General features: G+C 36.6%; 2 protein-coding genes across 2 annotated transcripts; one reads left to right on the plus strand and one right to left on the minus strand.

Annotated features, from left to right (window-relative positions):
• Positions 1–2,322: 2,322 nt before the first annotated feature.
• LOC122656389 (membrin-11-like) lies at positions 2,323–9,895 on the minus strand. Its single transcript, XM_043850881.1, has 4 exons — positions 9,623–9,895; positions 5,285–5,405; positions 5,009–5,158; positions 2,323–2,485 (listed from the first exon to the last, which is right to left on the minus strand). The coding sequence occupies exons 1-4, from the start codon at positions 9,859–9,861 to the stop codon at positions 2,324–2,326; spliced, it is 672 nt and encodes a 223-aa protein (XP_043706816.1). The 5' UTR covers positions 9,862–9,895; the 3' UTR covers position 2,323.
• A 2,308-nt stretch (positions 9,896–12,203) lies between these two features.
• Positions 12,204–26,023, plus strand: LOC122656388. Its single transcript, XM_043850880.1, has 10 exons — positions 12,204–12,536; positions 13,999–14,037; positions 14,657–14,783; positions 15,372–15,433; positions 17,557–17,624; positions 18,647–18,696; positions 21,795–21,864; positions 22,474–22,597; positions 25,378–25,494; positions 25,827–26,023. Exons 1-10 carry the CDS (start codon positions 12,216–12,218, stop codon positions 25,917–25,919), a joined length of 1,071 nt encoding a protein of 356 aa, XP_043706815.1. The 5' UTR covers positions 12,204–12,215; the 3' UTR covers positions 25,920–26,023.
• The last annotated feature ends 177 nt before the right edge of the window (positions 26,024–26,200 follow it).

Raw genomic sequence — 26,200 nt, forward strand, 5'->3', positions numbered from 1 at the left:
TTTCGGTTTAAATTTTGAAGAATTTTTGGGTAAGTTCTCTTGATCTAAATATTCTATGGAATGTGGAGAGAAGAATACTTTTGCCCTTGGATTAGGCATGGACACTGTGAAAGCGGAATCCTTGAAAAAAAGAATTATTTCTACTTGCGTTATTGATCAGAAACAGAGACTTTTATACAGGCAGATTACAAAGATCAAGAGAACTCAACTAGCCGCCTATAATGTCAAGTTTTTGCTCTAGGCAAATTTTCGCCTTTTCATGAGAATAGTATCATACTTTAGTGCACTTCTGTTTGAAAATTAAGAATCCAACCATCCACCTAACACTTGAAAGGACAAAAAGATGCCACTGCCCATAAAAAATAAAAATGAAAAATCGTATGCATGCTTTGCTCCCATATGTGTAAGGTTATAAATACATGAGATTACTTTTAGGGAAGTCATTCTTTGTCTAGGAGCATGGTCTTGCATCAGTGTAGAGTGTAGGGACAAATGGGACATCAAGAAGCATTAACAAGGGGGGATTTCCACCTTTCATGGGGGTGGGGTAATCATTTTGCCCGTATCTTGGTGTAGGACGCACACTCTCGGACAGAATATGTGTTTGGGTTTAAATTTACCATGTAAATCGGGGGAGATGCTGAAACTATGACCACGAGTTTTTAGGTCTAATTAACATGCCACATGACAGATTTTTAGGATTGTTTACCGCAGGCTTTCTAAACGAACCATTTAGAAAAGTGTCTGCCTGAAAATAATTATGGAACGAACAAACAAACAAACATGAATAAAACGTATTATGGTCACAAAAAAAAAAAGCAATAAAAAGTTTGAGTGCAGAAATAAGAGTATCCATTGTCATTATTGAATAAAAAAAAAAAAATCCCTGAAAGAGCAAGAAACAAATAAAGGAAATAAATTTGATTAATCTGAAATTGACTGCCAATTGAATTTGCTATATATTGTCAAGTAATCTCGGGGGCCATGGAGAGAAACCGTTCACAGCCAGATTTTTTTCTTCTTCTTTTTTCAATGGTTTTTTTTCTTTTTTTTTTGAATTAGTGTAGTGAGAATAATGATCCAAGAAAAAAAAATTATCTATAATAATCCAAGAAAAAAAAAATTATCTTTAAGATCCATTTTTTAAAGGAAAGAACCACCCAGATTAGGGATCCACAAAAATAAGTTAAATTCATGTCTATGACTGTTTAACCAAGAAATCGGTTCATATCGGGTTGCAGATTTTGGAGGGGCTTTAGGCGCCCTAGTCTACTAGGTTAAACCTGTCTTTCTATATTGCTTGGTATTTTATTCAATGACAGATAATCCTTAAAACACAGAAATTACACTAGCTAATTTCAGGGGCCATACACTATATTTATGGAAAATTTCTTACTCCCTTAGACTTTCACATATGATTATCTCAAAAAAATAAACTCCTACCTCTCTCCTTCTCCCTTGGTATCTACAAATAATTTTTATTCAACTCCTAATTACCATTGCATTTATTTTTCGTTTAATTAACAGAAGTGAGACAACTCAAAAACCATTAATAGCTGACAATAATTCATTCAAAATTCTCATGTGATTCAATTTTGATATATAACTGAAAATTCTCATTTGTATTTTGAATCTCCATTCTTATGAACATATAATGCAACAATCAATCTAATTATGTCTCTAGTTGCAAACAATTTAAGGTATAGATTTAGGGCATTCAAACGTACGGTTAAATCAATACAAATCAATTTATTAAACTGTTTAAAATGAATTTGATGGACAAATATATCTAACAGTTGAAGCCAAGCCCCAGTGAGATACTGACCGCTAAAATTATCCCAATGCTAACCCAGATGTAGTAACCGCCTTCCAAGGTTAAAGGTTGCTGCACTGATGGACTGATGGGATGAAATATTGTGTTGCCAATGTAGCACCAACCACTACAATTATCCCAATGCATCTCCATTGCTCCCAAGAGTAGGTCAGTACAAAAAATAAGGCAGTTGTTTTGGGTGTCAAACCATGTACCATATTGTAATTACCTTATTTAGCTGCTAATAACCAGTTCCAACATAAACTTCTAGTTTTGTGGGTAAGGATTTAGTTCACAGTATCGGATCCAGAATCTGGTATTGGTCACGGCTGTCCAGAATGCTACTGGAGAGCATTCCCAATCAGCACCTATATTTCCTAAAAAAATGGAAAAATGTAAGAGATACAAACAAAGATTGAAGGGCAAAATCTATCTGGAACGTCTAACTATATTGCAAAATAAGGCAAGAAGCCTCTTCTAAATACAGGGTTCCAATAAACTTACTGTGGTTCAATGCGTCCAACTCCAGAAGGCATACACAACAATTACTGTTACTATCATCCCAGTGTATTTGATCCGTCTGTCAATACGGTTACGCCTCTCAATGAGCTTCAATACTGAGGTCGAGAGCCCAACTGTGTTGAGGATGTCCAGTGCTTTCCGTTGTGCTCTCTGAGCAGAGAAGATAACAATTTATCCGTGTCAATTTGATGTCACGATGACAATGAAAACAATGGTGATAGCTCTGATAAATGGAAAAACTGTAACGAGCAATTCATTTGCTATTCACCATCGAGAATGCAACTACATTACCAGAGAGAAAACTACAATATTTTTCCCCCTTCTATTGACAAGTTTTCTGAAACACACAACCCCATCATCTATTGTCATCAACCGTCAAATTCAAGTGTTCAAAAAATATTAAGAAACTGTAATGATAAACAAAAGCCTTCTGTGAATAACCCCAACCTTGCCAAGGCCAAAGAATCAAATCCAAATTTCTTTTTCCCACTCTCTTTTCCAAAAGATACAAGTGATTGATTTCAACAGAATGAACAACTGCAGCAACATAGAGAAAAAAAAAAATACACAATGTGGCGTACAAGCCAAGATTCAAGAAGTCAGTTTCGACTAAAATCTGGTCGAAATTCTGCAGGGGTTGGTGGTTGGTTTTGTTTGACCATTTCGGTGGTCAAACGGCCATATTTTGAACTGAAACTTGGCAGAGACCCTAATTAAGTATCCCTAAACACAGTGAAACTTTTAGATTATTGAAAAATACACTCGAATTGTAAAATGGTAGGAATAAGAACACTTTAACACGTGTTTGCAGCTCCTTATCTGTAACGATAACAAAATCAAAATATGAAAGCTTTGACCGAAATATATGTGTCTAGAAACATGAGAGGAAGAACAAACTCATGATATGGAACAACTTTTGTCGCAATAGGATATTTCACAAACTCGTTTTCTACTCGAAGGGACTGAACTTCCTCACTAAGCATAGTAGAGACTGCAAGTTCTTCATCTTGTTTGATCTCTTCCAACTCTTTTTATTGCTAGACTGTTGGTGTTGCTTCAATCAGCTTTAAAAAGCTATCACATTGCAGGATTTGCAGCCATTTGACGACAATAGTTTATTGTAAATGAGAGGGTTTTCACTTACATAAATTTGCTTCAGGATTGAGAACACCGTGTTGAGCTTCAAGCCATGATTGACCCACCACAATGGCATGCTTAGGAGAAGGAAACATGCGACAATGTGCCCCATCGAAATAAGAGCAAATAGAGAACTCAACAAAAATATCATCAACAGAATTAACTTGGTAGTAGAAAAAAAAAGAGATTTTTCCCGAGATCTCAGCGAGACCTCGAACTGTGTACCTAAGTAGGTCGATGCATAATGGTAGTGGCAATTTGGTAATTAACAAAAATTTTCAAGAGGCTACTTGGTAGGAAAAGAGAAAAGAACATAAAGGGGTTTATGATTTTTTTGAATAAGAATTAAAGGGTAATATTGGAAAGAAAAAATTATGGTGATGGCTAAAATACAACCACCACTCTTCTTCTTCCATAAGTGAAAACAGGAACCAGTAGCAGTCCTTCCCAACTCAAATTGATAGAACTCAATCAGTTCAACTCCAATCAAATTGAAATTTCAAGAAGAGGTTATCAATCCCAACCCTCTGATCCCAAGCAATTAATACTTGAAAGAACAATCTGAGATTTAATAAATCAAAAAAACCTGAAATAGGGACTGGCGGCAAAGCATGGGACAGTTTTTGGTTGCAGGTTTATCACTCAGGAAAGGGATTGCTTTGGAAGATATTCTTTCTAGGTATTCTCTGTCTCTCTCTCTCTCTCTCTGAACCAGTCATGCGAAAGCAGAACAGTAAAGAAACTGGGCAGAACACAGTAATAGGAACAGAGCATAAGAGGAGAAATAACAACACAGAAATAGAGGGGTAACAAGGCACTCAAACCTGTTACAGAGGAACCAGGGTGAAACAAACAAATAGAAAGAGAAAAATAAGGAAGAAGTTAGGAGGAGCAAAAGGGCGGGGATAAAGGAAGGGAATTGAGGAGAAGAAGGGAAGGAAAGAATATTGAACAGAAAGGAAGGGAAAGAGGTATCATACCAAAGAGAAAAAGAAGAAGAAGAAGAGAGAGAGAAAGAAAGGTACACTCAGCCAATAGGTTGTCCAGGCCACGCAGGCAACACTCAAACCGAACTCAACTTTTCATTCTTATTCTGTCTATTAGTATGTCAGGTTGCTTAAATATATAAAGAAGAAAAAATAAATAAATAAAGTTTCCTAATCAAACTCTAAAAATGAAATAAAAGCACAATCAAATCCTATCTCCTAGTTGCTACTAACGTATCCAACTTCCTACCATAACAAAATAAAATAGAAGATTATAATATCAACCCAATTTAATGCCTAAATATCCTACTATACCAAATCAGATTTGGACCCGGTTCTCAGTCTGGACTTGCAAACAGGTTCAAGCTGGCCCACGGAAACGCTACTGCATCAGAACTAAACCACAGTGCTCAAGAAATATGAAGAGTGAAAGCAGAATGACCTAAACACTTGACGACTTTTCAATTTCGGAATTTATTTTATCAACTAAATGAAACAAGTTAAAGGAAAATTACCGCAAAAGTAGAATGAGAATGAGCGATTGCATTACCTTCAAACGGTCCCCTTGCTCTGCGTATTTGGAAAGGATAGCCACACCAGTAGAATAAGCTTCTTCAAGCACCTTGGATGAGTTACGGGCTGATTGCATCGCTTGTGCTTCATCATCAAAGATTCTCAAGACATAAGCAGAGTCCCCGTTCTTAAAAGAAAAGAAACAAAAACATTAGATGGGTAAATAAAAGCAGTGATAACTTATCTATACATTGAAAAGAAGTCTCGAATGCTACTGCTATGAGTTGAACTTAGAAAAAGGAAAATGACGTACAGCTCTCCCAAGTAGTTCCGCCCTCTCCTTGGCCTCCTGCATCCTTTTCTGACTCTGTAGTAAATGTTTATCAAGGCTTTCCTTCAAGGAGTCAGCTTCTTCGGCAACCTGCTCCACTTTTCTGTATGTCAAAAGGACCGTAATCAACCAAAATAACACACTAAAAATTCAGAGAGAATTTTCTGAATGAGAAAATAACCGACACTCAAGAAAGGCGGATGAAATAGATTTTTGGCAACAGTCTAACTATCCATTAGCAGAACTAAAACCACATCTATGTAACCATCATAAGTAAAGGACCTTTTCCACTTCCAGAACTCCTCAAAATGAATCAAACTCCACCAATGCCAGAAACATGATTAATCTCCATTTTCCCATTCACTGGTTCTTACATACCTACCATAGTACTATAGTAGTCCACCTATATCTTTTTTCTGTTTATATGAGAGAGTATCACTAAGTTAAAATCATCTAGTAATGTAAAGGAAGCCAATTAGGCCACGTTTTGGGACAAATTGGCATCCATATCAACTAAAGCTTCAAAATGCACAATATACAAACACACTCTGCCGGAGTTTCCATCGCTGAACGATTAAAGGATAAAAAATATTAGTAAGTGTCAAAACGCCAATGGAACCATGAATCCCACAGGAAGAAGAACCAGATCGAGTTGTTTCCAATTATACTTGGTAAAAATTCACTAGATTGTAATCACCAGAAGGAAATAAACCCTACAACAACAACTCAGCCTTATCCCAACTAAATGAGATTGGCTACATGGATGCTTGCCCTCCAATCAGCTCTATTCGAGGTCAGACTTGATACAAGACCTAAGCTATGCATGTCTTTCCTCATCACTCCTCCTAAGGTCATTTTAGGTCTGCCCCTAGCTCTTTTAGTTCCTTCAATCTGAATCAAATCATTGCTTCGTACTGGGGCATCCAAAGACCTCCGTTGAACATGGCCAAACCACCTCAAATGACTTTCTCGTAGCTTATCATGTATTGGAGCTACTCTCAAATCAACTCTACTATGACCATTCCTTACTTTATCCTTCCTAGTTTTCCCACTCATCCATCTCAACATTCTCATCTCCGCTACACTGAGTTTATCTATATGATGCTTCTTAACTTCTCAACATTCAACACCATACATCATGGTTAGTCGTATAATTGTCCTGTAAATTTTTCCTTTAAATTTTAAAGGAATATGCCGATCACACAAAACTCTGGACACACTTCTCCACTTCATCCATCCTATTTTAATTCTCTGTGAAACATCATCCGCTATATCACTTTATTTATGATTGAGCTCAGATACTTAAAGTAATCACTTTGCGGAATCTCCCACTCATCAATTTTCACCACTTTATTATCCGTCATAGTGTAACAGAAGTTACACACCATATACTCCGTCTTTGTACTACTTATCTCATGATTTAAAGTATTGGACCATCAGTCTGTATCGTATTGTAGCAGCTGATATGTATCTTTTTTTAGAAAATAGTCTCTCTTTTGGTATCATATTGTATTGGCCGATACGGACTAATACGTACCGATATTTATGATACATATGTCAATGGGTTCTGAAAGAGAGTCAATAAGTATCGGTATGTATCAGCCAATACGGCTTGATATAGACCAATATAGTTTGATACATACCGATATGGCCGAATGGCCAATACACATCGATATGGCCATTAAATGCCCATATAACTATCAGAGTATATATATATTTTTTATATTAGAGATTGAAGGAGATTTCACAGAAAAAGGTAGGTTACAGGAAAAACTTGATCTTTGTGTTTAAATCATGGTTTCTATTCCTATTTTTTGCTATAAAAATCAATAGATTTAGGTAAAACTAAGTTAGTTGATGCATCAAACTTGATCATTTGCAAGGATTTGTACTCAAATCGATGAAAGTCTCTCGTATCGTTATACGTTGTCCTCCATTTTAGTGTTTATTCATGACACATTTTATATATTGTTTTTTGTTGCAAGTGTATTTCCATGTGTATTTGTAGCATACTATAAATATCTCTGATACAATACGATATGTCTCTTAAAATCACCCTTTCGATATGATACCTGATACCGATACTTTAATCATTGAGTCTTATCTTGAAACCTTTTGATTCCAAAGTTGATCTCCATAACTCCAACTTGGCATTAATCCCTACTTTTTTCTCATCCACCAAAACAATATCACCAGCAAAAAAACATACACCAAGGAACCTTATCTTGAATGTCTTTGGTTAAATCATCCACGATAAGTGCAAACAAATAAGGGCTTAAAGTTGATCCTTGATGTAACCTCATTTTAATTGGAAATTCAATACCTTGACAACCCCCCCCCCCCCCCCGCCGTTCTTACACATGTCACCGCACCATCATACATATCTTTAATTTTTTATTTATTTATTTGAAATGCTTCTCTTCTCTAGTACTTGCCAGATTAACTCTCAAGGGACTCTGTCAAAAGCTTTTTCTATGTCAATAAAGACCGTATAGAGATCCTTCTTGCAATCTTCAAATCTTTCCACAAGTCTCCTAAGTAAGTATATAGCTTTTGTTATGGACCTTCCTAGTGCAAAACCAAATTGGTTATTCATAATAATAGTTTTTTGTCTTAGGTAGGTTTCAATAACCTTCTCCCATAACTTCATAGTATGACACATTAGTTTTATGCCTCTATACTCTATAGTTATTGCAGCTCTGAATATCACCTTTATTTTTTGTAAATCAGAACCACGATGCTTCTCCTCTATTCATCTAGAATTTTCCTTGTGCTCATATTTTTACTAAACAACTTGGTTAGCTAAGATAAACCACAGATTTTAAAATCTTCCACAATTCTATTTGGGACCTCATTTGGGCCTTGTGCCTTACCTACTTTCATCCTCCTTAAAGCTTCTTTTACTTCAAATACATTAATTTTTCGTATATATCTACAACATGTGGTGTCTTGATAGATGATGCAGTCTTCTGGAACACTATTTACTCAAACTATCTTCATTTAGTAGACTACATAAATAACCATCCCATCTCTTCTTAATGTCTTGATCCCTTATTAGTATTTTACTCTCTTCACTTTTAATACATCTAACATGGTCGAGATCTGTACTCCTCCTATCCCTCACTTTAGCTATCTTATAGGTAGCTTTTTCCCCTTTATTTGTTTTCAGATTGTTATAAAGATCTTCAAATTTCTTCACCCTTGCTTTCCCCACAAGCTTCTTAACTTCATATCTAGAAAATTTATACCTTTGTAGATCCTCTACATCTTTAGTCCTTTGTCATGCCTTAAAAGTTAAAACTAGCTTTCTTAGTCTTAATGGATGCTTGAACCTCATCATCCCACCACCAAGTCTCTCTAGAGGAACGAAGTTTTCCTTTCGATTCATCTAGGACATCCTTAGCAACCTTCTTAATACAAGTAGTCATCTCATTCCACACGTATTAGTGTCTCCCTTAAAGTCCCACTTTCCTTATTTGACAACCTCATCAGTAAATGATTTTAAAGTGTCTCATTTTAAGCTCCACCACCCTATCCTATGGCAAATAAGCTCACCTATCTTACGATTCTGTTTGGTGAGGCACATATCCATGACCACTAACTGTGTTGTGTGATTATGATAAGCCTTAGCGTGATAGGGAGGAGCTGCACAACACATCAGCCACGTCAGCAACAAACGTTACCAAGGAAACCATGCAAAACACGTGGAGATCACAGAGATGGAGGAAACATCCTGCAGTCTTGCGTGATTATGTGTGAACAATTAGAACTTGCAAAAGGGAATTCTGTTTGTCAAAGGGAATCCTGCCATTCGGTTATGAGTAGCAGGTAAGGGAATAGGTGTAAGGGGTCATACAAATATATTCTATCTCCTTTCTTTCTTCTCTGTTCACGGAGGTAGCTACCCTCGAAGTTAGCTTGTGCTCAGTATTACGTCCACTTACAGTTAGTTCGTATCAGATTAGGCTCTCCCCTGGTATAACCTTACAGTCCTCATATAACAGTCTATTGGACCTTCCGGTTAGGAATAAATCTATTTGGCTACTATGAAAAGAAGGAAAAAACCCTAACTTTATTATTATTATTATTTCTTTTTTCTAGAAGTCGTTTTTATAAAACCTACGCTGAGATACATGGATAATTCAACCGAATGAGAGAAACACTGAATCGCTCATCACAGGTTTCAATTCAAAGAACCCATCTCAGGACATCATTTCTCCATACTAACGAGATCATGATATGCCCCAACTGGAGGTTGGATAACAAACTTGTTGGGTATTAAAAAAGGGAATAATAGGGAATTAGGGTAGAAATTAGTACCTCTTCCAGAGATCACGTTGGGGTTTGGAAGCGACGGATCTCCAGAGACGATCCATCTCGATGCAGAGAGATTGGACATGAGCAATGTCTTTCTTGAGAGAGGAAGACAATTCAGGAGAATCGAATCCGTTAGAGAATGAAAGTTCGTAGCGTTCGAGCTTCTCCAACCCATCTCTAGTCCTCAATAGTAACCTCTTTGAGCTCTGGTAGATATCCGACAACGTTCCTCCTCCTTCCATGGCGGATTACAGAGAGAGAGAGAGAGAGAGAGATTGAGATGTCGAGGAACAAAAAATGCAAGTATGATCAGGAGGGATTGATTAAAATCCAACTGGTCATGGACATGCACGAGAAGAAAGAAAAAAAAAAAGGGATTGATTTGGTATGATTTCTATTTTAATTTCAGAGGGTGATTTCTATTTCTGAAATTGTTTGGTTTGACTTTTGCACGTTATTTCAATGAAATAGAAATCCTGAAATAACTGAGGATCTGTTTCAGAATTTCTATTTCATTTGATTTAGCACTCTTGTTCATGAATGAGCATATGATTAATTTCAGGGGGAAAGTAGTAATTTCATGTTAAAAATAAAACACCCCCCTTCTTCTCCTAATGGTCTCACCATTACCACCCCACTCCCACCATTGCCAACGCCACCACCACCACCCTGCCATCACTACGTCACCATTGCCACTGCCATCACCGCCACCTCCATCACCACCACCATTGCCATTGCCACAACCACCACCATCACCACCATTCTTCTCAATGAAATATAGAGAATCTGAACTATCAAATGGAATTTTTTTTATTCTTGAAATATTTCACATTGATACAATCAAAACAATTTCAAATTTTTTACCAAAAATCTATTTGTTGACTATTTCAAGAAATCAATCCAAAATTTAAATAGAAATTATATCAAATCAGGCCGCTAGCATCTGCCAAGTGTCAAACTCCAGCACCCACACTGACAGTAGGCATTATAGAAGATATTTTTATGGGTAAAGAGAATTAGTCATGTTTTAAATTTGTTTTGCAATTTATTATCCACTAATATTAGGGGGGGGGGTGGAAACAAAAAAGTGATCAACATTTTCTTTTAAACATCCTTCAACTCAAGTTCAATGCATGAATCCTGAAATTGAACTACAAACTGGAGCAATTGCTAATAAAATTTAGCTAGTCTCCAGGGAGGCGTGCGCCCAGGGTGTTGCCAGGGGGCATCCAACAGTTGAGTTGTGCCGCACACCTAGGGATGTGTGTGGTACAGTCCAATGACTGGCAACACCTTGGGTGTTTTCCTACTCTCTCGAGACGATCCTGATCCCTACTAATAAGGGTTTCTTAAGCTATGACTCCCTATATCAATTGAATATACATAGCTCCAAGAATATGTTGACTTTGTTGAGAATAATATTGAAAACACTATGGTAAGCCTTTTTTTGTGTAAAATGGTTGAGTCAAATCACTCAATAGGACTTTGGACATATTTTTTTGTCACGGTGTAAGAATTTGGAATTGACTTGCTCAACTTGATTGTGATCTAATGTTGTATTCCTTTGGAGGAACACACCACTTGTGTGTTATAGATAGTCATGAGTTGCTATTGTGAGATTTACTCGATGTGTTCGTGCATTTAGATCTTTGTTATGTTCATTTTTTTTTATAGCATTTAGATCTTTGTCAAGTTTAGTTTTTTATAGCAATTCTTATAACCATGCCCCTCCCCCCCTCTTTTTATTTTCTCCAAAGAGTCAAGTCTTCCATATGCTGCTTGTTCAGATAACTCTCCCTTAAAAAATGAAAAAAAATCCAATCCATCTGTGTTTCTAAATGATTGTTGGTCACACTTATGGTCGTATAGCCAATGCGTCCCAGATCACCGTCAGCCCCCAATCACTCAGGGTCTGTATGGTAACGTTTAAAAATAAATAAATAAAAGTACTTTTGTCGTTTTATTTATTTATTTATTTTTGAAAATACATTTGAAACAAAACATATATGTAACGTCGGATCTGTTCATGTAAGTTGTAGATTTTTTTTTTTCAACAAAAATAAAAAAAGGCAACAAAAAAGACCCAACATAATAATTAATAATGACTCTCAACCACCACCACCCCACGATCTCCAATGCACCACCATCAAAAGATATACTTCTGTAGATGTGCAGTCCATATGTATTTCTCCTTTTTTGAATGATAGAAGTTTCTTTTCTTTTTTAAATTTTAGCATATGATATTTTACTGTACAAAAGTATCTCGAAGTAATGGTGAAGCCTCGGCTTGCACTCCTTTGTTTCTAATTAAATTCCTCTTTTACCAAAAAAAAAAAAAAGAGTAATCCGAAACCTCGTGCTCCTCTTGCCCTTTATCACCCCAAGAAAAAAAAAAAAAATTTCAACTTTTCAGAAACACAAAAAAGTGTAAAAAGTGTTTCTATTTCAAACTTACAGAAACCAGAAACCCAAAACAGTGTAAAAAGTGTTTCTAAGAAATACTAATCTGGAATATAAACGTTTTGATACACATCCTCGTTGAATTAAACTGTAGGGGGCAAAATTGCGCATGCCTCACTGCCTCAGCAACTCCATCATGTTATCCGTTAACTGTTCTCGGCACTTCCATTACTCAGAACCACCACGTCAAAGTCCCGTCAAGAACAAGAAAATTTCACTGGGAAATCTTCATGTTTCAGTATTGGCGAAGAATTCCTCAAATGGGTCTTCAAGATTCTTGAGAAACGGGAAATGGGTTCCCTGCGAAAAGAGATTTCGTGCAAAATCCGTTGATTCAGAAGCAGATATTGACCCAACTACCGGAAGCTCCAAGGAGAGTATTGGAGTCTCTGATAATGGTGGGAACCCATCAACCAGCTTCTTGTCTCTTCTATGTCCCCTGCTCAGGTTCTTCAGTGTACATTTCTTGACTCCGTTGCTATCGTAGTATGTGCCTTTGATTCTATCATGCATTCCGAAAATGGGTGATTGTGACCACTATTTGTTTATTTACAGACGAATTACAGCATTAGCTATGACTGAATGAATAATAGTTCATCTTTTCTGTGATATGTTCTTACGCTTTCTATGATTACCATTATTACCACTTGTCTGGATCTCCAAATTTGATTGTGCCTCATTGAAAAGAGGAAATGAAATAGGGAATATCATGTAGCCCATTCCAACTGGGGGGTCTGCTAGATAGCTGACCCCAAAGTCCTCCTAACATTGCTGTTAAGTATAGCACACATCTACAAAATATAGACTGCAATGGCAACATTGGACTCCTGTACCTGATCCCATTTAGTTGGGATAAGGCTTCGTTGAGTTTAGTTGAGTATGTAACATTTAGACAGTATTAATTGGTTGACCAGTTTCTAGAAAATAATTAACAAAATTCAGTTGTCTATAGTTAGTATGTATTAAGCACCCTGGGGTCTTTTTAGGGTTCTACATCATGTGTTTCATTATTTCGTCTTAAATATTGAGAAGTCAAATGTTGAGTTTTCAAGTAATCAATTGAGCTCTTGAATCATAACGAAGACACGAAAGTATTTTAAATATTAGATTTACCTTCAATATCAAAATATAAAAATTTAGTTTGAGGTTTTTGGTTACTTTCAATCTCAAATGCTAAAGTCATTTTCTTTCATAGTTTTCCTTTACTTGTGTCTTATTTTTACTGAATTTGGTTTGCCTCGTCTCCTTTATGTTAATTGATGAATTACAAATTTATGGCTGCCTGGATATTACTATTCATTTTCTTTTGGGGTGCACAGTAGCTGTTCAACTGGGACTTTATCCCGTTTCAGTACTCATTGCCATTATCTGCCACATGGCAGGACAGGTGCGGCCCTAATTCTAATGAAAGGTAGGCACCAGTTTCCTGTGCTGGTGTGCCAAGTTTGAGCCCAATTGGATTTTGCCACATTTCAATGCGAATAAGGAAAAATGGTTATAAACCACTAAAAATTGAACAATTTTGGGCCATTGAAAATAGAAGGGAAGAGGTGCAATACATGGTGGACTATACTTTTGGACTAGGATCTCAAATTTGACATGTGATGCATACATGCTGTCCTCTTCACATTCAATGGTCCGGTTTGGGTCACTTGATGTGCCATGTAACAGAAATGGAGCATCGTAATTGTCTTCCTTTATATGCTGCTGGACATGCTTCCTTTTACATTTTTGGATGCAAATTTTGACAGAGAGTATTAATGGTGTAGAGGATCCATAATATTATTTATTACTATTTGAAATCTTTAAAAGTTGTTTCAGACACAGTAAATTTTCTCTTCAAGGTTATGATGTTTTTTTTTTGTTTTTCCTTCTGCCTCTTTCTTTTATTTAATTTGATTTTCCTGTTCTTCTGCCAGGGTGGAGATCCCTCTCAAGAGCGAAACAACTTTCTAGAGGTAACATCTTTGCCAAAGAATCTTCTGGTCCCTCTTGACTAGGAGTTTGTTATGTGAAATTTAGAATTCTTCCGAATAAGACATATATATATATATATATATATATATATATATATATATATATATATATATATATAATATGTATGTATATAAATGTCTGAGTTGATTAATATTATTCTTTATTTTTTATTTTGAGATGTTTGGTGTCAATTTGTTAATGGGATAGTTGTAAATGACTTTTCAACTGCTTTTTTGGTATTAATATAATAATTTTGAGGACAGACTAGAGTTTGTGAGTTTTTTTTTTTTCTTTCTTTCTAAGTTCAATTTAAGTTCTAGTAATTTTTCTGTTGCCATTTTTATTGATTTATCATTCAATTTTAACTTGTTTTCTTCACCAAAAAAAAAAAAAAACTTGTTTTCTCTCACACATTATCTTCTAATTGCATTAGTTATCTGGAGGAGGTTTTGTTAAAGTCGATTTGGGTAGGATATATATTTGTATGCATTTATAAATTTTTTTTACATCCTGTGTATATTTGGAAGTCTCCCATTTTTAGAATACTCCCCATCTGCCCCCTCTAATTTTCCCTGATGCTTACATTACTCCTAATAATAGGTGGCAACATCATCCTTATCTACCTTGGCAAGATATCCATGGGGATCAAGACCCCTATCTAGCAGTGTAGGCAGCCAACAGATAACTACAGAAGATTCTCCGATGCGTTTACAACTCTTTGAGTTTGGTAAGTTCTTATTGCTCTTATGGACTCCTGTGGTATTTCGATGACAATGACCATGAATAATTGCAAGCCATGTGTATCACTGCAAGGACTGTAGATGCATAATAAATACTGAAGGCAATGATTCAATGAACAATTTGATTATTGGGAATACTTGTTATATGATGCTTGTACCAAAGTTTGTGCCTTTGATCCTACAGACCCTATTTTACACATCTTCGTTGGCCATCATAAACTAACTTGGTCAGCAGAAACGGAAAATTAACGAAGGAAAAAAGATGTATAAGAAAAATAAGGACAGTGGTATTGCCAAGGCAACATACTATTCAATATTCAACATTGTCTCTGGTGCACAATATAAAGACATCATTACATTTTGCCGTAAACTGAAAAATTAACTTAATCAATTACAGAAAATTAACAGAATCACAAAAAACTGGCTTACAGCTTTCATTAAATTTAGAACCTTATTCACGTATCTTGTTATTTTGTTTTTTGATCTTGAAGACTTTTTTTTTTCTTCTTCTTTTTTCTGCTTTAGGTATTTCAATGGTTCACAAGTGGGATGTTCTAAATGTTATTTTCCAACAGAGGCATGCCCTTTTTGCAGGAGAGTTCGAGAGGCATTGACCGAGCTGGATCTCTCTGTGGAGGTGAGAGCTGGGTATGTCAGAAATGATTCTTGGTTCCTTTGAACTTTTCTTTGTCCGTTTTAGGAAAATTTAATTTAATCAAAGACAGAGAGACATGTTGAGCCTCTCTATAGTATTCAAGACTCAACTGCTGCTAAAAGAGCTACACAAAAGGCCAACCAGTAACAAATATGTTTGCCTAGATTTTGAGCTTTGTTGGTATCTGTTCCCTGAAAAATCCTGAGTTCACCTGCCCAGATGTCATTAAACTCTTTACATGTCGATACCCTCTTCCCCAACACCCCCCCCCCCAAAAAAAAAAAAAAAAAAAAAAACCTTCACTTGGTATTCCACTTGTAAGAACACTCTCTGGCTAGGATCCAGCTTTAAGGTACATATTTGGCACTGTTCTCTGTATTGTATCATGTTTGGGGAACTTAAGTTTGATAAGTCCTCTCCTTGGTACATGTCTCTTCTGGTTATCCACACCCAAACATATATAACATAGGTGAAAGGAATCCAAAACAAACATAAAAAGTTTCTGATTAAGATTTCTGGATTTCAGCATGTAACAGTTAAGTTTCAAATAGGGTACGATCAGGCCGAAAATAGGCTGAAGCAAGTTTCATCTGATTAGCTATGAGGCTGGGGTTGAGGATGATATTAGGTCCAATATTTTCTTTTCTAAATTAATATGGTTGTGATAATGTACAATGGAGGAGTGAGGAACATTGGTCTGTTGACTATGCCTGCTAATGCTGAAACATATCATTGATAAAGAGTGCAAGGATGTTGATTAAGGTCACAGAGGGCTGAACTGAGCTATCTGATAAAACATAAAATGCAAAGTTATGTGAAGTATATCACTAGAGTGGAATAAAACCTAGACTATAAAATCAGGGGATAAAGTTTAAGGCTATGGAAATCTAAATCATGAACAAGAAGTTGTGGAATATTACTCTAGTTGGGGGAAAAAAAAACACTGGTTGAACAAGAACCTGCACGAAACCAATAAAAAAAGGGGGGGGGGGGGTTATCATTTATTAAACAAAAAAGCCTATTTCGCCATATTCATAGATCATAAAGGCTGGACTTCCTTGCCTGAAAGCCCATCTTTACAGAATATGACTTCCTCTCCTTGTTTGATTTTGAGATACTTAACAGAAATTTCAAAAAGGTTTAGATCCATCTGGATACAATTTCACCTGTTTTTGTTTTAAAGGAACAATAGTGTCTAGGGTTTTGCTTTCCTTGTTTATGTCCAATCTTTCTTGTGTTTTGCCTATAGAGATGCCCATGTGGCCAAAGCTACTCTGTTGTTTGCATATAAATGTCAAACATGAGGACTATGAACAATAGATATTGTCGAGGAAGATAGAGATGGACCTGAAAGAATGCAGAATGTGAAATAGGATTAAGCATGTTATTTAAATTAGTAAGTGACAGGGGAGAAAGCTTCATCGAGGAGATGAATAGCCACTTAATTGTTCAAAAAAGCTGTAGGTGCCGTATAAGGACCAGGAAAGGGCTTATTTACTAGATCTAACCAAGGTCTCCTTTATGTTAGGGGGGCACTCAAATGGAACTTCGATTGGATGCGGGTATCCAACCCCACCGCTGAGATGTCAGGCGGATTCCTGGGCCAAGGGCAGTTGAATATACCTTATTCAGATCTTAGGAGATGGGAAATTATGATATATCATTTTTTGTTCCAGAAAGGGGGGGGGGGGCGGACAGGTTCTGCATTGCCTTCAATGGAAGGCTGAGGAAAGGTGGTTGAAAGGACATGGCCCCCTTAATATGATCCCTTTTTAAACTGTAGTGTTTGAATGGGGTTGGGCAGAGGGGTAAGGAGGCAAGGGGCTGTGACTGGATGGTGGGGTGTTATAATGAGGAATGCATGTGGTGTTGAGTTAGTGTAGCTTTTGAGGGTTTGTGCAGAAGTGATTGTAGTTTGTATTCTTTTTCTGTCTCCTTCCTTTTTGCTTAGTGGATCAGTTTGCAGCTTTCCTTGTTTACTTTTGGGGGCTCTTTGAAATTGTAGGCTGACACAAGGCTTTTTTGCTGTTTCTTTCTTACGATGTATGTTTTTCATTAATTTTTTTTTAAAAGTTCTGATTGACTTTGTTTGCTTAATTTTGCAGGTCTATCCTTGCCCAAAAGGTTCTTTAAGACATAGGGAAATGGTTAAAACATTTGGTGGCAAGGAGCAGTACGTAGCATTTTCATTTACTATAATCTGTGAGGCATTTATTGATTCCTTTGATATATTAATGATCTATTATACTATTGGCTTGAGGCCAATCTAACCTATTATTATGATGGGGATCTCTTATCCATTTCTGGTCTGCATTAGTTTTAATACATTATGCTTTCATATAGATTAAAAAACAAAATTGGTAGCACCAATATTTTGTTAATCGTACAAAGCGTGTGTGGTTTCTGGTCTAGCGGATGTTGAAAAATTCTTAGTCCTTGTGCACCTATATTTGCCATGTGGCAAGGGCTGAAATTTTTTGGAGAGGCAGATCCCAAGGTCCGCAGCTCACATGTCAAGTTTCAGCCTAGATGGAGTTTGCCAAGTGGCAAAATAAAGCATTGAAAAATTTGGGACTACCAAAATGGTGCATGGACTTACATGGGAGAATATGCCATTACATAAAGGGGATATGTAGTTGAAATTGGGTCTGAAATTTGACACTTGGCCTATCTAAACTTTCCCCTAAATATCCAATGCTTAGGTTCGCTACATCACCTTTCCACATGGCACAGATTAGTATACAAGACCAAGAAATTTTCCTGGACCTGTGAGACCAGAAACCTTTTGCCTGATATAAAATCTTTTAATGGTCTGCATAGTTACAGAATTCAGAAATAAAAAAAAAAGAGTGGTGGTCACATAGAAAACGGAAGTGTTATACTGTTGTATCAGAAGGTTATACTTTGGTCAAATGGTGTAAAATGTATTGAAAAATTAGAAAATTTGTTAGATATGCATTACTAACCAGTTCTTCAGCAACTATGGAAGTGGTGACGTATAGTGAAAATATTCGGCGAAGATATACGATGTCTGATGAGTCACTCAAGCCTACTGGAGTTAATCTGTTAATTTAATTGCAAATATCTGTCATGTAGAAATCCAGTCTGAAGATCAAAGTTAATGTAAAAGCTTGCTCTGGTGTTATGTTGCTCATTTCTTTTGGACATTGTAAGCTTACAGAAGATTTCATGCAGGTTCCCTTTCCTTGTCGACCCTAATACTGGTCTTTCAATGTATGAAAGTGGTAAGTGATTATACTGCATGATGCATGGAGTTGGTATGTTTTTTTCTTCTCTTGAGTTACATTCTGTATGATCCTTCTTTATCATCTCATGTTCAAGTTTCCTGTTATCAAGATTTCAGCTCCCTTCGCCCCCTCCCTGCCCCTCCCCCCTTCTCTTTTAAGTATATATCATCAATATTGATTCTACATCCAGATGGTTGGAGAATAATGGCAATTCTTTCTGGATTATGGAAGAATCAGGTTAGGTTTCTAGAGGTCTCAGGATCAAAATGTGCTAAATTGTATTAAGGATTGTCAAGTTATGTTAAGGAGGTCATAGAACTGCAGGGAGGGATTTTAGGTTCTTTTTAAAGGCTTACCTAAATGAGGAACTTACATTTTGAGATGGAGTCTAGTCATGCTAGGATTTGAGGTTTATTTATGCGTAGCAGAAGAGGGTGGACCTTGGTGCAACGGTAAGGTTGCTCCATTGTGACCAAGTGGTCACTGGTAACACTCTCCGTGAAGCGGGGGTAAGGCTGCGTACATTATGATCCTCCCCAGACCTTGCAGTGGCGGGAGCCTCGTGCACTGGGTACGCCCTTTATTTATGCATAGCACAAACTGGTTTTTGAGTGTAGTTCAGGCCTTCAAGATTGCCTGAATATGGACAATAAGTTACAGGTGGAGAAGTGGGTTTTGAAGCCATACATGTGGGGAAGCTGAGGTTATACCGTTAGGTCAATTCTAGATTTTGAGGAGGGAAATGTTTACTGGTTCAGTCTAATTTTCCTTAATTTCTTAGTTTGGGCGAAAATCTATCCTGCAAAAATGCGTTTTTTTTCCTTCTTCTTTTTAAGTTGGCAGCCTATAAAGACAGCATTTTTACTATTGATCATTTGTTTTCTAGGGGTCATTTCCTGAATGTTTGCTTCTTCCTTTTTGGGGTGTGTGTCTGTGTGCGTGCATGTATGCCTTGGAGCTGTGAAAACCGTTGTCTGTTCAGAAATGATTCAATGTTCAAAACTATGCTGTTTCTTCTCAAGTGGTTAATGAAGCTGTAAAAAAAATTTGTTGAAAGGACTAAGGAGCATATTATTATAAGTAAGCAACAGTACAGACCAGAACTACCTACAAGTGCTTAAATTGTGGGCATCTTCCTGATCCAAGACTCTTTCTTTAGCAGACACATATAGAAAATGGCCTACATAGTACATAATCTTTATCCCAAAAAAAAAGAAGAAAAAAACGATGGGGGAGGATACAGTATGAGTTACATGACAACAACAGATTCTTAACAGTAATAAAGATATAGAAGATCTGCCTTGGCCAGTTGCCATAGACATCCTGATTGAGATACTCCACCGGTTCTTCGGCATCTGTCAGCACCTTTAGCTTGGTTATCTTCACCTCCTTCACCTTCCAGACGCCATGTTTAAGAGCCTTGAGCTTGAGCTGCTGCAGAAATCCTCCTTTCCCTGTATGTTGGGCAATTCTGCAGCCACAGATAAACCATTGTTATCCTATAGAACCCATCCTAACCCTCACCATCCAAATGGCAGTTAAGAGGGCTGAGGGCCCCATCTGATATTAGAATCCAGCTTTCATCATTTGTTTGGCATAGGTGGTTTACAAAATCAGTGGCGAGTGGGATGCTTTCCTTATGAGTGCTAACGTTTGACTTTTGACCCCTTTCATGTCTTGAGTGTCTGGTAAATTTTTTAAAAATACTTGATTGTACATAAAGGTAAAAAAGATATATTGGAGCCTGTGGTTTGAAAACTTCTTTTTTAAAATAAACTCGGTTTCACCAATCCTAGATAAGGTAGAGCCTATTGCAATGCTGGACAGAAGTAAAATAGCTTCGTTGTTATTCAGATCCCAGTCATTGAAGATAGCTACAGAAAAAAAAAAAAAGAGTGATGTAACACTAAGATCCTATGGTGAATCCCAAAAGCTTTTAAAAACCTGACAATCAAAGAATAGCTTCCAAGTTGTCTCCTCAGCACGAGCAGAAAGGGCACATCATATCACTTGATCCAATGTAGAAGAGTTGGATCAAATTTAGGAGCTCTTTGACTGGAAGACCATTCCTAAGAGCCTTCCAGAAAAAGATATGTCCTTTTGGTGAAGCTTTGAGCTTCTAGATCTTCTGCCTAATGGTTGAGTGAACTTGGTTAGTTGTTGAGCTTCAATGTTTAGAGAAATAGCCCAACTTAACTTGTCAAAGGTGTGAAGCAGGAATCCTCCGTGTCCACATTGGTGGAAAGGTAAAGCTTTATGGTGGGCTTTTGCTTGTTCCAAGGTTTAGGATGCTATTATATGTTTTATCCAAAGGTTAGGGGGCTTTATATTTAGTAAAGCTAATAGAGATGATGTTTCTGTTCTTTTGATAATTTTGTACATCCTTGCTTTGGGATAGGCCTTGTACGATATTAGGGACTTTTCACTTTTCTCTTTTTAGCAATAAAATTCCATTATAAATGTGGTTCAGGCAGTTAAAGAAAAACTAGTCAGTCCTTGAAACAGAATGAAACCTCGATTAACATCTAGATGGTAATTCTACAACAAATTTCATTTCTAAAGAGAAGAAAGAGAAAAATTCATCAATTTGAGGCCAAATATTTTCAAACTCAGGGAACTGATCGGGGGCTGTTACCGAGAATAGGATATTTGAGCACCAAGATAACAAGCCTCCCATGTCTCATTTCATTACCCCACCTTGCCGCACAAGAGATTACTTGGAATTAGAAGGAAAAGGTCTGAGTTTATAGGAGTTCTACAGATTAAGAAGATTAAGAATGATACATTTCCTTAATTATAAGTGCCTTAGTTTGGGAAGCAATATCTGAGACCAGAAATTTGTGTATTTGAGGATTTATTTTCAGTACTATGGGACCCAGTTTCTAATTTTAGAAACAAGCATCTGTCCATTGATGGGCGATATTCTAAATTAAGTTGAGAAGGAAGGTGGAGTAGATATTTGAATTAATATTTTGTCTGAGTAAATTAGTCTTATTGAAATTGATATTTGTTTTTCTTATACGATCCGGTATCATTGTTGGAATAATAAGACTATAAATGTTGTCTAAAAGAGAAAATTCATTTTATACTTGTAGGTGAGATTGTGAAATACTTATTCCATCAGTATGGTAGTGGAAGCAATCCCTCTTTTGGGCTCTTAGAAAGGTAATGTATTTCTAACTTTATCGCATATTTGACAAGCTTCTTGAGATATAGATGTGTCATTGAAATAAAAGGCTTCCTACCTAAAAGTTTGTGTGGCATAGGGGTCAATTCTTATGCATTGATCAGCCACATGCAGTGAATTTGCAACACCAGTCAATAATGTTTTAGAGACAACTGGGAGTCATGTTATCCATTTTATTGTTATTTACTCATTTTCTTGGGTTGGAAAAACTAAGAACTATCTGTTAACATGCTATTATATCCATTATTTTTGTGCTGTGTTAGATAGGCCTTGAACTAACATAGGTTCAATACAAGCTCATTCTAATTTCATAAACTTTTGAATAAAATTATGAGTAAATTGAAATTGTATTCCTTATTTCCTTTCAAGTTGTGTAAGGTTTCTTATAGGGAAAAAGTTAAGATCTATTGTGAAAAAGGGGATTAAGCCCTTAACTACCACGCATTTGCTTTTCCATTTCCAAATTATAACTCCCATTTTTTCTTTTGATGTTTCTTTGTTGGTGTATGGACCCTTTATTGAAGGGATATAATTTATCAATTTCGCTTTTCTGAGATCTGATGATAATTCTTTTTGGATGGGTGTAGCACATTGTTAACAGGATGGATTCCCACGTTTCTACGAGCAGGTAGAGGGATGATGCTCTGGGAAAAAGCCAGAAAAGATCCTCCACCCAAAAAGTTGGAACTCTTCTCCTATGAAAACAATCCAGTAAGCTATGATCCTATTTCTAGTGATGGATGCAACCTCTTCATCTTTAAAGCTTCAGAGAAGTATTTTTCCTGCCATATATAATAAGCAAAGATTTTGACATTGGCATGGTTTTGATGGGTACTTCACTTAGCCTACAAATGACTTATGATTCAAGAGAAATTCGAATTGTTGGTGACATTAATATTTTTTCAAATATAAAAAAAGAAACATAAAGAATCACCTAGTATTTATTAGTTATAAATGATAGTCTTTATTTGATCCTAACGTTGCATCAGTTCTTGTACCTAAACATATTGTGTACAGGTTAGTTTAATTATACTCCCCCCTTCCCTCCCCACCCCCCCTCCCCCAAAAAAAAAAAGAAAAAGAAAAAAAGAAGTTAGTTTAATCATGATAGCCATCCTTTCTTCGACCTCTTAGACCTTCATCTCTGCATTTTGCGAACTTCCAGAGGGAAGATTTATGTAACTTGGCCATTAGAAGGGTCTTGTTCTTGCTGTCATCAGTGACCTTACTTTTTCTGGTGAATCCAGGCCATTTAAATTTTCCAGAGGACTGGGAATGGGATCTGTTATAGCTTTAGGATTGGCACACTAAAGGTGGCCACTTCTGAATTTTATTCAATGCAAGCTTGATAATCAGAGTGCTAACTAATACAACTGAAGTTCAGTGCGATACAGTTCTCAATAGTTCTTCCTGAGTTCCTGTACAATCAAAGATCTTCGGAACATGATAGCCTCATAAGTGGTAATTTCAGGATAGAGTGGTCAACTTTGTATAGCTTATCCGAAAAGCTCGAGCTATTAAGTAGATATATATGGAAAATTAGGGTATCTGAAGTAAAAGAAACTTTAAAAAAGATGAAAATAGGCAAGGCACCAGGCCCAGACGGTGTCCCAATAAAAGTGTGGAAGAGCTTAGGAATCTGTGGTTTAGCCTGGCTAACTAAGCTGTTCAACAAGATTATGAGCACAAAGAAAATGTCAGATGAATGGAGGAGAAGCATTGTAGTCTTGATTTACAAAACCAACTAAAGGGGCATAAAACTAATGAGTCATACGATGAAGTTATGGGAGAAGGTTATTGAAACCCACCTGAGAAAGGAAACTACTATTTCGAACAACCAATGGCTTTATGCCAGGATGATTCATGATGGAAGCTATATTCTTACTTAGGAGACTCATGGAGAGGTATAGAGAGGAAAAGAAGGATATTCATATGGTCTTTGTTTACCTAGAAAAAGTCTACGACAGAGTCCCTAGAGAGCTAATCTGGCAAATACTAGAGAAGAGAAGGGTGTCATGCAAATATGTGGACATAATTAAAGATATGAATGATGGTGTGGTAACTAGTGTAAGAGCTGCGGGGGGGTCAAGGTAGTGAGTTCCTAATTACTGTTGGACTACATCAAGGATCAGCCTTAAGCCCTTATTTGTTTGCTTATCATGGATGGTTTAACTAAAGACATACAGATGAGGTTCCTTGGTGTATGTTTCTGTTGATGATATTGTATTGGTGGATGAGACAAATGCATGGATTGATGCCAAGTTGGAGTTATGGAGATCAACCTTAGAATCAAAAGGTCTTAAGTAGAAGAGTAGAACAAAGACGGAGTATATGATGTGTAACTTTAGCCACATTATGACGTTTAAGGAGATGGTCAATATTGGTAAAAGGGGAATTCCTCGAAGTGATTATTTGAGTTATTTGGGCTCTATCATAAATAAAGAAGGCAATATAGAGGATGATGTTGCCGAATTAAAATAGGATGGATGAAGTGGAGAGGTGCATCCAAAGTGTTGTGTGATCAGTGTATTCCTTTAAAGCTTAAAGGAAAATTTTATAGAACTGTCATACGACTGGCTATGATGTATCGTGCAAAATGTTGGGCAGTGACGAAGCGTCATATAGATAAATTAAGTGTAGAGAAGATGAAGATGTTGAAATGGATGTGTGGCAAAATTAGGTAAAGTAAGGAATGACCATATTAGAGCTGAGTTGGGAGTAGCTCCAATACATGATAAGCTACGGGAGAGTCATTTGAGGTGGCATGGCCATGTTCAATGGAGACCTTGGGATGCTCCAGTTTGGAGGAGTGATTTGATTCAGATTGAAGGAATTAGAAGAGCCAGGGGAAGACCTAAAATAACTCTTAAGTGAAGTGATGAAGAAAGATATGCATAGCTTAGGTCTCATATCTTGTATGACTTGAATAGAGCCAATTGGAGAGCAAGGATCCATGTAGTCGACGCCATTTAGTTGTGATAAGGCTATGTTGTTGTTGTATAAAGGATCCATTTTTTCCCATGTAAAAGACCACGTACAAGGAAAACTTTGAGGTAAAATATCTGAAAACTTTCCTCTGATGTGTTTTTTCTGGAAACAGATGGAGGAAAATTATTTTTCTTCCATTATTGAGTATATTATTGGTGAAAAAAGTGATTATATTCTTCTCTATTACCAAATGATGCAGAGTACAAGATTCCTGTCTTTTGGGGTTCACCTTTTTCAACATGTATTATCTATAGCAAGGAAACTGAATGTGCAGACATTAAAAAAAAAAGAAGTTATCTCAGCATAGAAGATCTCATTTATGTGATAAATCATACTATATCTTACATATAGCGGACAAGAAGCAAAGTACAATTGACAGCTTGATTGGTTTCTTTCTAAACACTTGTCACATGCCTCTGAAGATAATTTACTTAAGAAATACAGTTTTAGTATAACAACTTATTTATTCATTTTCTTTTCTTTTCTTTTTCCCCCTTTTTTAGTATGCACGAATTGTACGTGAAGCACTTTGTGAGTTGGAACTTCCTTACGTCCTCCAAAATGTGGGAGAAGGATCATCTAATTCTGAATTACTCTTCGAGAGGTTTGGCTTGAAAGAGGTAATCTTTTATTCCTTTCAAATGAATCTTTTTGTCTTGGTGGAAAGGTTATGGAAGATGCAACTTTTTCTCTTTTGGTAATAAATTCTTTGCTTGTAACCAAGACCTGGGATCAAGTACCATTTGTGTAACTTTGCCCCTAGCACCAGTAACCTATGAGGTCCTTCCCCTATCCAAACAAAAAATTGGTAAATGGTGAATAATATGCATATCTGACACAAGTGATGCATGAATTGCTCTTAATTATCTGAGACACATACATGCACCATGCTAAGCATAGTCATGAATTAGTTCTGGCATAGACCATAATCATGGATCACTTTGTTTTGTAGGTGCCTTATCTTATTGATCCCAACACTGGTGTTCAAATCGGAGACTACAAAAAGATTTTATCATATTTGTTCAAGACATATTCCTCTGCATAATAGAAGCCTGTACTTCCTCTAGGCCTTATCATACATGATCTCCATTAACTATGTCTTAATCATTTTGCAATGGATCTCAATTAATGTCAATTACCAGCAGAAAATTCCATTAACTATGTTGTCTTCTCTCAACAATTTTAGAGAGAGTTTAGTGGAACATGTTTAAGTTTTGGCCCCTGTTTCTTGAAAAGCATTGTTATCATTTATTTGGACTGAAAGTTGATCCATAACTCATTAATGACATGAATATGTACACTTAATCTGAGTGTTGCTGAAAGAAG

The sequence above is a fragment of the Telopea speciosissima genome, chromosome 3 (genome assembly GCF_018873765.1).
Source record: "Telopea speciosissima isolate NSW1024214 ecotype Mountain lineage chromosome 3, Tspe_v1, whole genome shotgun sequence".
NCBI classification, from domain to species: domain Eukaryota; kingdom Viridiplantae; phylum Streptophyta; class Magnoliopsida; order Proteales; family Proteaceae; genus Telopea; species Telopea speciosissima.